The sequence below is a fragment of the Hyperolius riggenbachi genome, chromosome 2 (genome assembly GCF_040937935.1).
Source record: "Hyperolius riggenbachi isolate aHypRig1 chromosome 2, aHypRig1.pri, whole genome shotgun sequence".
NCBI lineage: Eukaryota > Metazoa > Chordata > Amphibia > Anura > Hyperoliidae > Hyperolius > Hyperolius riggenbachi.
Genome location: NC_090647.1, coordinates 459,299,257 through 459,312,469, shown reverse-complemented (window position 1 = coordinate 459,312,469; position 13,213 = coordinate 459,299,257). Strand labels below are relative to the sequence as shown.

Genomic DNA, 13,213 nt, shown 5'->3' with positions numbered 1-13,213 from the left:
TTTGAATTGTATATGTGTGTGGAGTGATTCGGTTGGTATCAGAACGCTCCCTTCGCGAGTCAGTTCATCAAATTGCGAATGCGGGTTACCCTTCGTGATGAACAAATGACCGTGTAAGAGGATTTCTGACGCTGATCGATTTACCCCACCCGCAGACCGGCTCGCGGTCTGTGACACCTTGTGTTAAATTACCGCTGTAAAATGGAAATATCGACACATTACCGAATGATTATCGAAGTCACACCAAATGCGGAAAAAGATAAACTTCGAATTCAATAATTTAAGGAACTGGAAAAAGTTATCGCAAAGACAATGATGAATTGAGGCCTGTGTCTGGAGCCATTGTACACTCAGCTGAGGTGATCATCCACAGCCCATTTTCACCTAGCGTGTGTAGGTGGGTCTATAGAGTAAGGATTGAGTAAACTACATCTGTCGGCTGTCAAATACCTCACAACACTTCTGATGTTCAAATGTATATTATACAGTATAAGCTGTGTGTACTAACACTGTGTCAGTCTACAGGAGTCTAATGGCTGCCATACACAGGTCAATTGCCATGAGATCGACCAACAGACAGATCCCTCTCTGATCTAATCTGATCACAGAGGAATCTATTGGCTGCCACACACTCTTGAATAGATTTCAGCATGAAATTGATTCTAAACTTGTGGAGCCGCCACTGCCGTCTGCCTCGCCGTCCTTTCTCCCCCAAGCAGCAGAAAGAATAATACCTGTCCGCCGGTGCGTGTCTATCTATTGAACTATCAAATCTGTTAACAGAATCCACTAAAAGTTTTGGCAAAAATTTCACTGTAAAGGCTCGTACACACATGCAACTTTTCCGCCCATCTATCGTCCACACTTTTCTGTTGGACGATAGGTTGGGCGTGTGAACCCGTGGCAAATGACTAGATGAGCAATTGATAAGAGGCAGTTTGCCCAATCCAACAGGCGGATCAACTGACAATCTATCATGCAGGTTGTCCACGTGTGTACAAGTCCTTTGAATGTGCCTATGGTGCGTGTGCAGTATTTAAATGAGGTGGTAGTTTAGTTGGTCAGCGTGTGTGTAGGTACTGGTTGGGCAAACAACAAGTTGTGTGGTTTGTCATGTTGGGCGGCTAGTCGTGCATTAAGTTGCATGTGTGTACGTACCTCAAGAGACAAATGGGCAGAGGAGTTACAGGCAATATAACTACCACCAGAAATTAAACCACAATATTTCACTGCCCCAGTGTGAACCAGGCCTTAGAGTCTTCAACATGCTAATGCTCATGAAAATCCTACAGCCATGTCTTTCAAGACGTTGTTCCAGTAATCGGCATTGTGCCGTCACATTCTTCACCATAATTAGAGCAACTGGAAACTGTGAAACACATGATCACTTGAGATGGCAAATGAGATGCAAATAATTCTGAGCTGATGCAGAATTATGCATGAAAGTTTATGCAGCTTGAAAATGGACCAATCAAATTCTACCTTTGTGACCAATTTCTACCTTGGTGGGTTTTAATTGGTCTATTATCAAGCTGCATAAACCTGGCGGTGAACAAGTGAATCTGAACTGGGCATGCACAAGTTCCAAACCACACATGCCCAGTGTAACAAAGCATGCGTACACTACTGTATTGTGTACACTGGCACTTCCTTTTACTGGGCATGCACAGTTCAGAAGCATTCATGTACCATCATGGTCATCATCCAAAAGATTATTCAACTTTAACATTACAAAGCAAGATAACAGGAGGGACCTCAAAGACAACACACAAAATAAGCAGTGTCAGCAGCAGGTAATCTATCCCACCATGGGTTTAGTTCACAATGAATTTTTTCACTTCATGGGTACTTTAAAGGAAACCAGAGCTGACAAACTGTTTTATACATACCTGGGGCTTCCTCCAGCCCCATCCGCACGGATCGCTCTCACGCCGCCTTCCTCAGTCTTCTCCCTCCTCGGTACTGGGTCCTGTAACTTCCTCCAGTTGCAGCCAGTCTGACGCAAGTGAAGTGCGCTATTTACTTATCTCTCCAGCAGCCGCATACATAGAGGGCCCACTTCTCTTGCACAGACTGGCTGCGACTGGAGGACGTTACAGGACCGGATACCGGCACAGGAGAAGGCGGAGGACGGCGATGTGGAAGCGATCCGCGTGGATCGGGCTGGAGGAAGCCCCAGGTGTGTCTGAAACGTCAGCTCTGGTACACTGAGCACTGATGAATATTGTAGATAAGAACTAATGTGCTGATACAATGTACACAGTGACAAACAGTTCAGCTATGTCATAACTAGCAGGAGATCAAAGATCATACACCATGACTGAAGAGCCTTATCGCATACACTAAACCAGACTGATAAACATTAGACAGCAGATATTTGTTGAATGTATCAAAGCATACTGGTACATGTGTATAAAAACCAGTGCAAGGAAGTGGAGCAACCACAATGCAGTCCACCGTCCAGGGTTGGCTTTAAGGAAACTTGAAATTAGGACAAGACTAGCAGAAGCTCAGATCTTCCTCTCCAGAAAATTCTGGGGTTCAGGGTAGCAGAAACAAGGAGCAATCTACAAGTGTATGGCCACTTTTAAGTACCAGCGGTAGGGAACCTTGGCTCTCCAGCTGTTAAGGAACTACAAGTCCCACAATGCATTGCAGGAGCCTGATAGCTACAGTCATGATTAATAAAGGCAAATGCATGCTGGAATTTGTAGTTTTATCACAGCTGGAGAGCCAAGGTTCCCTACCCCTGGTGCAGACTATCTATAGGTGCAGGTTAAAGAGCGCCTAAAGTGAGGGGAATATGAAGGCTGCCATGTTTAATTCCTTTTAAACAATACTAATTGCCTGATGCCCTGCTGATCTACTTGGTTGCAGTAGTATACCAATAAGACACCTGTAACAATTATGCAGTTAACCTTGTCATTTTTGTATGCCCCTGCTAGTTCAGGGTCTATGGCTAAAAGTATTAGAAGCAGTGGATAAGCAGAGCATCCTGGCAATAAACGTACACTGTTAAAAGGAAATAATTAGGACAGCCTCCATATCCCTCTCACTTCAGTTGTCCTTCAAGCTCTCCTTTTACCGCTAATGTAAACCGGGCCTTAAAGGTTACCAGAGTCGGAGCACATATGAGAAAAGGGGGGAGCAAGCATGTATGGCGAGCCGTTCTGATGCCCACCGATCCCTCCGTTCTCTTTTCTGCCCGCCCCCTGCATCTAAATACCCCCAGGCACCCTCATCTGGGTCGCCGGAGTCGTGCATCACTGCTTCTGCACTGGCACGGCTGCGCACATCCTACAGTGTGACCGCTCTGCGCATGCCGTCATGGAGGACATTTAGAAGCAGAGGAGTGACAGAAAGGAGAACCGGAGGAGCAGTCGGCATCAGGACAGCTCACCATACATCCCCGTTTCTCAAGTGCTTCAGCTCTGGTATCCTTTAAAAGAACACTTAAATATATCATACATAAGGAAGTAGGGCTGAACAATTTTAGGTAAATATTAAATGGCATGATTTGCCAGAAATCACGATTTCGAGGTATAGGTAGGTAGCCAGCCAGCTATAAGTGCCCCCAGTATAGGAAGTCAGGTGTAGGGGCATCAGTATAGGTACGTAGCCAAACATAGGTGCTCCCAGTATTGGTAGCCAAGCATAGGTGCTCTCAGTGTAGGAACTCAGGTGTAGGGGCATCAGTATAGGTATCCTGCTATAGGTGCACTCAGCGGCATACGCTGGCGGTGCTGACTCACCAGCTCCACGCATTCTAGCACTGAAGTCACTCTTCTTTCTCCAACTCTGCTCTGTCTGTAGTTAAAGCAGGGCTACAAGAAAATGTCCGTATTTGTGGACAACAGCGGCCATTTTCTTGTAGCCATGCTCTAACTACAATCAGGGCAGAGGTCGGAAGAAGTGGGCAGAGAAAGAGCGGGGCAGCGAGCAGCAGACTTAATTGACCGACCTGTGGCGTCTGCTGCCTGCCCAGCTGAGGACGTTGGAGGCAGAAGGAAGGAGAGAATAAGTGAGCCTATGGAGTGAGACCCGCTGAGCCGCCACTATTTGTTCACTTAGTGCCAAGCTGTGTACAGAGGGAGACCTTATATTGTTGCACAGTGGGAGGGCACCAGGATATCGTGAGAAACCGCCACTTTGACGATCACAAAATCGTTGTTTCAGTGATCCTGATTTTGGTTTTTAAACAATTGATTGTTCAGGCCTAGAAAAAGATTTGTTTTTAGCTTAGCATCACTTCCATGTCAAAGTATTCTGCCTAAGCCTAGCTTTGGAAACCTGGATAAGCAGTGACAGGCCAGTAGACAGAGGAAGTGATTTGCTCATTTGAAAACAATGATGGAAAGTGTTATCCAGGTCCATCCAAGTGTCTAAATGCATGCCTATATCACAACAAATACAGAATGCTTTCAGGGCTGTGGAGTCGGTCCAAAAATCCACCGACTCAGACTCAGACTCCTCAGTTTAGGATTCCACCGACTCAGACTCCTCGACTCAGACTCCTCTAATTTGCATAATACAATTTTTTTGATTAAAAGTATGTAACATGAAATTCGTCTCTTAACTGCCAAAGCTTAGGAATTTTACAAGACAACTGAAGTGAGAAGGATATGTAGACTACTATATTTAATCCCTTTAGACTAAAACTAGTCCTTGGTAAGAGTACTTGTAAAAGGTACAAACCGGAACAAAGAACATCTATCAGGACCTAGGCAATGTAAGTGTGGGTACATGTAAGAATGATGTGCAGGTACTCTGCAGGGGAATGAGGAAATTGTAAACAGACAACACCTCTGTGTTCAATGTGCACAGCATTCTCAGTGGATTCCCTGCAGCTCTGTGGGGAGTGCATATGTAGAGTATAGTACTACTGTGTAACAAAGTAAACCTGAGACAGATGAAATTAAAGTTTTATACATACCTGGGGATTCCTCCAGCCGCCTTCAGGATAATCAGTCCCTCGCTGTCCTCCTCCACCACCTGGATCTTCTGCTATGAGTCCAGGTACTTGAGCCAGTCGGGCGTAGTGCGCATGCACACACTCCGCCGCCAGGAGCATACTACACCTGTGCAGCACTATTGCGCAGGTGCAGAATGTTCCTGGCTGTGGGAGCGGCATGCGGCCGGACAGCGCTGACTGGCTGAATTACCAGGACTCATAGCAGAAGATCCGGGTGGTGGAGGACAGCGAGGGACTGATTAGCCTGAAGGGGCTGGAGGAAGCCCCAGGTATGTATAAAACTTTAATTTTCATCCATCTCAGGTACCCTTTAATTTGTAGTCACCAAACCAAATTTTAACAACATATCAAATGATTTGATTTCATCAGCAAAGGGAGTGCATACATTTGCATAAATCAGCATCAATGCCGAATTACTTCCATCTCATTGACCATCTCTATTAGTGACACAGCTACACATCAGGCTTTATTCTTACAGCATAGATGTTATTTAGTATATATGTTACGGCCAGAACCCGAAGTTTGGCCACTTCTAGTTCTGGCCGGCCACTTCGGGTTCTGGCCGGCCAATTCGCGAAGTGCCCGCTGCGCTGCGGCCAATGTTAGAAACGGATCGTTTACTCTGATATGAATGTATCTTCTGGCCGCAGCGCAGCGGCCAAACGTATTAATTTGTTGCAATTAAGCCGGCGGCAATGTAACGATTCAAGCCGCCGGCTTTTTATCTGCCTCTCTCTCTCCTCTTATGGCCAGCCGGCGGGGGGGACACGCGAGTCCCCCAGAGGGCAGCAGAGGGCAGCAGAGCGGGGAGGCTGCAGACATTGCTTCTGCCAGCACCCGCTCTGCAAGAACGGCAGGCTTCCCTGCCGCGACGAACGACTCCGGAGGGACACGCGTGTCCCCGCCCGGCTGCCCATAAGAAAGAGAGAGAGAGAGAGAGAGGGGGGGGGGGGGGGAGGAGAGAGAGGCAGATAAAAAGCCGGCGGCTTGAATCGTTACATTGCCGCTGGCTTAATTGCAACAAATTAATACGTTTGGCCGCTGCGCTGCGGCCAGAAGATACATTCATATCAGAGTAAACGATCCGTTTCTAACATTGGCCGCAGCGCAGCGGGCACTTCGCGAATTGGCCGGCCAGAACCCGAAGTGGCCGGCCAGAACTAGAAGTGGCCAAACTTCGGGTTCTGGCCGTAACATATATAAGAGATTCCTGTGTACACATCATATATACAGTCACAATCAGATATGTACCTTAAAAATACGGTGACTGCTTTATTCAAGCAGCACAAGTAACTCATTTTGATTGGTTTATTTCATTTTTGTGGACTAAGCACAGCTATTACTGTATATATACTGTATATATACATTATTTTTATGACTATTATCTGAGAAATAGAACATTTTATCATATTTTCTATTTTGATTACAGTTACAAATTCATTAGGAGTCGGAGTCGGTGCATTTTTTCCCGACTCCGACTCCAGGCACCCAAAATTGCCCGACTCCACGACTCCGACTCCACAGCCCTGAATGCTTTGACAAAAAAGTGCTACCAATTATTGTTTCAGAAACCTGTACTGCTCCTTAACAAGTGACACATTTACTGTTGTACTAATCCATCTGATAAATACATTTTGCTTTTCCAATGGAGAGGTTTTTACTGCAAATGGTTGTTTCTACTTATAGTACATTTTTTCTTACATCTTCCCTGATCATATGTAGTGATTGGAAAAGAGTAATAAAATGTAAACATTTTCAGGGATTACACATAATACAACGAGGTCTAGCAAGATGTTTACCTTTAGTGTGATAGATAATAGCAGCCCTCAGGTCAAATGAACCCCAGCTATCTTTGCAATCAAGATCTCCATGATACCTCTTATCTTTGGCGGAGGTCTGTAAAGTATTTTTTAGGGAGGTCTGAATAGTTACTTCTATTTCAACCTTGGACTGAAAAACTAATGAACCCTGGCTAGCAGCTTCAGACTTCTGCAGTTCTCCTAAATGTTGGGGTTCTAACGGTAACAATGGTAACACAGTCCCATCTCCCCCAGGCCCATGAGCTGTTTTCAGCGTGGCACCATCGGGAACTTGAGGGCTAGTCCGTTTCTCCAGCTCATAGGCCTTAGGGAAAACTGGGCGCTCATTTCCTGAGGAAACCATCTCAGCACCCTGTGAAACCGGAGGAGATGGGTGCTCCCAAGCCACTGGCCCAGCTTCTATTTTGTCTGTTCCAGCCTCAGGCCCAGCACTGGGTTCATTTATAAAAGACAAGCCCCACTGATTCTGGAAAATTTCTCCCAAACTGTGTTGATTTGACGGTCCAGGTGGTTCTCCCTGCGCCACATCAGGCAGAGCATGTTGCATATTTGAAGGAAATGTAAAAAGGCCAGATTTCTTTTGTTCAGAAGGGTTTGAAGAGGCAGAAGAGGGTTCTATAGACAAAGGCTCGGCTCCCCCAGGCAGTGTATGCGATACAGTACTAGTAGCAGCAGCCATGAAACCCCCATCAGCTCCAACTAAAAGGGGGCCATTGGCAAAGTTAACTGTAGATACAGACTTCATGGCAGACATGGGAACCTGGGACACGCAGTTCAAAGCTGGCGTTTCCCCAGTTTGTGAAGAGAAAGTAAGAGAAGAGGGAGCAGCAGAGTTGTTCTGGGCTGCTTTGTTGAGGTTTTCTTTAACTTTGCTTGCATAACTTATTTTGGGAACTATTTTAGCACTACTATTGTCAACAGGGAAAACAGGAGGCGGTTTAAACAGTGTCCAGGAGTCCTCTTTAGAGGAGGTGACTGGGGAAGATTTTCCTTTGGGCCGGTCATCAAACTTTTTCCCGGCAACAGGTTTGGCATCAGAGTTTTTCCTCTGTATATCACCAGAGTTCAATTTTCTCCGACCAGCCCCGGCAGAGCCAGATTCACATTTCCAAGAGGCTTTTCCATTGTCCAGTCGCATTCCTCCCTTCTGCTCTGCAAAAGCATCAGACTTTAAATTTTCGGGATCCACCTTGATTTCAGGATCTGACATTTTGCCAGTCAGGAGGTTGGAGGACTCAACAGGCTTGGCATTGGTACACTTGGCTTTCCTCTTTTTGGGTGTGGCATAACCGCTCTCAGACCCACTGCCATCATTCTCAGCACCTTTGCTCACATAGCCATTAGTAATAAAACCAGAATTATTTGAAAGCAAGCCATTTTGAATATGCCCAGTCTCCCCCTTGTCTGTGCATTTGATATCTTTAGATTTGCTTTCAAAAGTCTTTTCATTCTTTTTGTCCATAATGTTCTTCTGGAGCAAAGTTTTAGTCTTACTGATAGTTTTACCAAAGTTAATTGTCTTGGTTAGGTGCCGAGAATTGGTATTGGGGTCGGCAGTGACTTGCTGGCTGCCGTTAGTAACCCTGGAGGCAGACTGGCATGCAGACTTGTCAGAACCCAGGACCTTTGTGGGGTTGTATCGGTCTCCTGAAGTACCATTTATCTCTCCATGTCCTGAAGAAGAAAAAACACAAACAGTAAAAATTCAGCAAACTGTATCATATTGTAAAATATATATATATTTTTTTTTTTTTATAACAAGCACATTACAGAGCTAAGCTCTTGGTCTGCTATATCCAGGCAACTGCAACAGAAAAACTTATTTACAACTGAACAAAGGTCAACTCTTTTATATGGGAAGGGCTTGAGTCCCCACCCAGAGCAGGCTATCCTGTGACCTCATTAACCTGATCAATGACTATGACCTAAAAGATGCTATTATGCAGTGAAGATATAATACAGAACTGCATCTTTAGAAATAGCCTGCCTGTCTATTTTTGGTAAAATGAGAACCGAGACCCTGCATTTTAAACACAAATTTAATTACAAACCATGATAACAATTACCAGGCATTGGTTTAATACAGTGTATGTATAGACATTTGTTTTATATCCAGATGCGTTAAAAAGATCCGGGTGTGCTGGATTGTCTCAGCCAAGCATAGGCCAAACCCACTGCTCCCCTATTCACCACGCCTACTCAAAGCCACTCCTACACCCTTTATAGCAACAAAGTGTCGCTCACCTATAGGCTACCAAATAGATCAGTGGTCCTCAAACTAAGGCCCACGGGCCGAATGCGGCCCCACAAGGCTTTTTCACTGGCCCACCACTCAAACCAGAATGTATAACTTACAGATGTGGCCCACTGCACCCTTAAATATCAGTGGCCAGCATATAGAATAGCAGTGCTGGCCCCACCCACCCACATGAAGACAGTGAGCAGTCATTCGCTGGCTTCCAATCCAGTTCTGCATCAGGTGACACTGCTGTCCAATTGGATGGCAGGTTGTCACCTGGGTATGCTTCACTGTCTGGTGCACAAAGACGTTCTTCGGGCGCCACATGACTAAATGGCTGCTGCTGGGAGTTCTCCTCCGGGCATGACTGGGGAGGAATCAATACCTAGATTCAATGTAATGTTTTTTAACTTTTTTTTATGTATGTTCTGGCCCCCCGGCAGTCTGAAGTATGTTGACCCGGCCCTTGAATGAAAAAGTTTGGGGATCCCTGAAATAGATGGTAGCAGTGTGTTCAAGAGGTCTTTCATACATAAGTGATGTGTTTAAAATGAAGTACGAAAATAAGATAGTGACACATCTGTACAGCACCGGGCCACAAAATGTTGCCCGATGGGTTTAGTCATGATCCCAGCCGGTGACAGTTATTGCATATGCACCTTTACAATTAACCGTAGACCAAATTGCCAAAGTCTCTGATTTCCAACGCTTTTTGGAAATCGCAAAACACTTGTGATTCTGAATCGCGGAAGCCCCATAATTCTAAATGCGAAACCCAGAGCAATTGCAATTTGGGTCTGCAGCCATTGAATGCATTTTCAGTGCTTTGCAAATGCTCCATTAGCAAATGTCCCAACGCTGCAAGTGGGACCACCCACATAACAGTTCCCATGCTGCAGCCCTCTGCTAGTCGCCGGCAATTGGCAAGCACTGCAAAGGCGCTGCCAATGGGCCCCAGGCCTTATGCTAGGTACACATGACAATTTTCTGTTAGATTTACCTGTCAGATCAATTTTTTCCATCCTGTCCAATCTTAATTTCGATCAATTTTCTGACCGATTTCCATACAAGTGAACGGAAACCAATTGGAAAATCAACCGAATCATTGAAAAAAAAAAAAAAATGATCAGGCAGGTAAATCTAACATAAAATTGTGTTGTGTGTATATTACAGGCACTTTTGTGGTTTGAGAGTTCCAATGAGGCACTAGCAAAGGGCCCATAACACCATTACTAACAAAAAGCACAGCAGTTAAGTGCTGAAAACACCAATTGTCAATTATGAAAAAGCTCCCAAAAGCCACTACTATTATTTACTCCATTCCTGACAAACTCAATCTCATTCAAATCCAAATTCTGTTTTTCCATCTGCAGTTACAGTGATTGTACACAAAGCTCCTTGCAAACAGGCAAATACCTTTTAAGCATGAACTTGTAACAAATGAGATATTATAAGTATACACACATCCAATTCTGACTGGCCAGTTTTACCACAACCATGTAGTAGAAGGGTGGACAGATTTGTACTATGAACAGATTGTGTAGGTAAGCTCTCATATTACACTGAGGTAGTAAAATTGGCCAATGAAAACTGTTATCAAAGCATGGAAATATTATGTTTCACAAATAAGGCTAGGTGGGAGCCTGGGGACATACAAAAAAACGCCAAGAGGCTCTGTCAGTCTTCCGATATTCACTATCTTGTTTGCAAAACTATCCCTATTGGACTTTGAAGTGTACCAGAAGCCAAGATGCCTTTAAAAAAATAAAACGTGTATGTATTTCTCCTCAAAAGCACAATTAGCTACATAAGTTTTACTTTGTGTCTGTTAAGCTCAACAACCACTTCCTACGCCCAGACTTATTGCCAGCTTGCAGAAAATGGGAGTTTCTGTGGAACCGAACCTCAGAAACAATGGCTTCAATTTTCTAAAGGTCCCCATTAACAGTACAATTTTTCTTCAATGGATGCGATCTTTTGAAGCAATTTTTGTGATCAAAAGAAATCAGAAGGTAATTAAAGGAAAGGTTCAGGGAAACCTGTAAAAAAATAAAAATCCCTATCCACTTACCTGGGGCTTCCTCCAGCCCGTGGCAGGCAGGAGGGGCCCTCGCCGGCGCAGTAGTTCTGCGCATGCGCAGTACAGCCCGGAGGACGTCCGATGACGTCAGTGCGCCCGCGTGGGACGCAGAAGAGCCCGTCCTTGGAGCGCAGAAGAGCCCGACCTGGCAGCCGGCCTGGCCAGGTCGGGTCGGCCACCGAAGACGACTGGAAGCCTCTGGAGCGGCGGCGAGGGCACCTCCTGCCTGCCACGGGCTGGAGGAAGCCCCAGGTAAGTGGATAGGGATTTTTATTTTTTTACAGGTTTCCCTGAACCTTCCCTTTAAGGATTGTTCCCATTAACAGGTTGATTAGGGCATTATCTCTCCTCCAAATCGATCGTAATATCCAACACTTGTATCTATTCACTTTTCTGATCCAATCGACCATAAAATCACTTTACTTTGATTTTTGCCATGCAGTTTTCTGTACAATTTGATCATATTAATTATATCCAAAGATCGCATCTGATGAAAAAGTTTTATTGGTAATGGCCACCTGTGGACACTAATAGACCTGTTCAGTAAAAACTATTAGTCTAATAAGCTGTGGAGTAGGTCTTGGCAACAAGCTACAGTGATGTGCTCCCATTTCTGGCCAGAGTTGTGGTAATTTTTCTGGTACAAGCTGTCTGCCTACTTCAGCCATTTTTTTTCAATTTGCTGCTTCTGTTCTACAAGAGTTAAAGGCACCCACGCCATTCCTTAGAGCTTGCATGACTCTATTCCCTCTGATTGTTTGTAAAAGTCTAAACATGTACACATCTAAAGGGTTACAAAGAAACCTTTATGAATGCGCACTACTCCTGTATCTCACATTTTATTTACAGATGTTCCGTCCAGCAGCACATAGGTACCTAGGATGTGATTAGTTAGATTGGCTCCTCCTACTGGTTGCTTCCTTTGCCTCACCATTTTAAAAATGGCTGATTGTTAGTTACCAACAGCTCCAGGCTCCAACGCCTGATCGTAATTTCCAATAGATTTCTAAACTAAATGAACCAACATTACTGATTAGACAGGACTATTTTATAGTGTTCAAAAGGGGGCAGGCAGGGGCACAGCTGTCTCTATGGTTTCCTGCTAAAACTACTCCTAGGGACCCTGCAGAGTTTTAGCACATCTCCGGCCGACGCAATCCCTCCTCTGTGCTTCTGTGATCTGCAGGTGACGAAGTTCAGTGATCTCCCCGGAATTTTTTTCCAGCCAGGTGGCATAAAAAAATAGCCGGGTGGGACAAGATGAGAGAATGCAGGGCTGGCACTTCTCTGCTTACAGCAGAGGAGGAGATTAGCAGATGACAGCCGGGTGCTCACCAAAACTAGCCGGGTGGAACACCCGGCTAAAAAAGCCTGGGGAGAACACTGAAGTTTGAAGCTGGCCAGAGAGCTAAGTGTGCCAATATACTACACAGTAGCGTAGCAATAGGGGTTGCAGAGGTAGCGACCGCACTGGGGCCCTTGGGTCAGAGGGGCTCTCCCTCAAGCAAAATATTAGCTCTCTATTAGCCCTGTGCTGGTAATAATCACTTCTATAGATGCTTTAAATAGTAGCAATCGTTAAACTGTTTTCCATCCCCTTTCTGCACCTCTGACACTGTGGTTGTCCTTGGCAGGATTTGGTGCGCTGTATCAATTGTTCTGTATAGAGTGCTTGGGGGGGCCCCACATGTAAATCTTGCACCGGTGCCCATAGCTCCTTTGCTACGCCACTGATTCTACAGGTGCCCCCTTGAGTAGAATTAAAACATCAGGACAATGTCTACCAGTGTATGGCAAGTTTCCTTCAACACAGGAAAATCTATACACCTAGCTAAAAGAAGTTTTTTTTCAGCAGTCATGTCTTCCCCTTATGAAATGGTGGCCAGATGTTATACTTTATGATGTTATACAATAAGCACAGCAGGTGATCGCATCAGTACATATGGATGCATGCATTTAGTGGCAGTCTCTATGCTTGCACTCTTCACCTCATCTCATAAAATATAGACCCTGACAATTGCACTGACTGCATAGAAAATACACAGTATATCGTGCAGTGTCCTGGCAAAGCTGCTGTGTATTTGGAAGCAGCGTATACTGAC

At 45.1% G+C, this 13,213-nt stretch overlaps 1 protein-coding gene across 1 annotated transcript in view; it reads right to left on the bottom strand.

The window, feature by feature from the left end:
* The window catches only part of NUFIP2 (nuclear FMR1 interacting protein 2), an 81,440-nt gene that overhangs the window by 22,045 nt on the left and 46,182 nt on the right, over positions 1–13,213 (bottom strand). Inside the window, exon 2 of the mRNA XM_068270104.1 lies at positions 6,772–8,466. Coding sequence (XP_068126205.1) covers positions 6,772–8,466 — 1,695 coding nt within the window. The remainder of the gene's footprint in view (positions 1–6,771; positions 8,467–13,213) is intronic.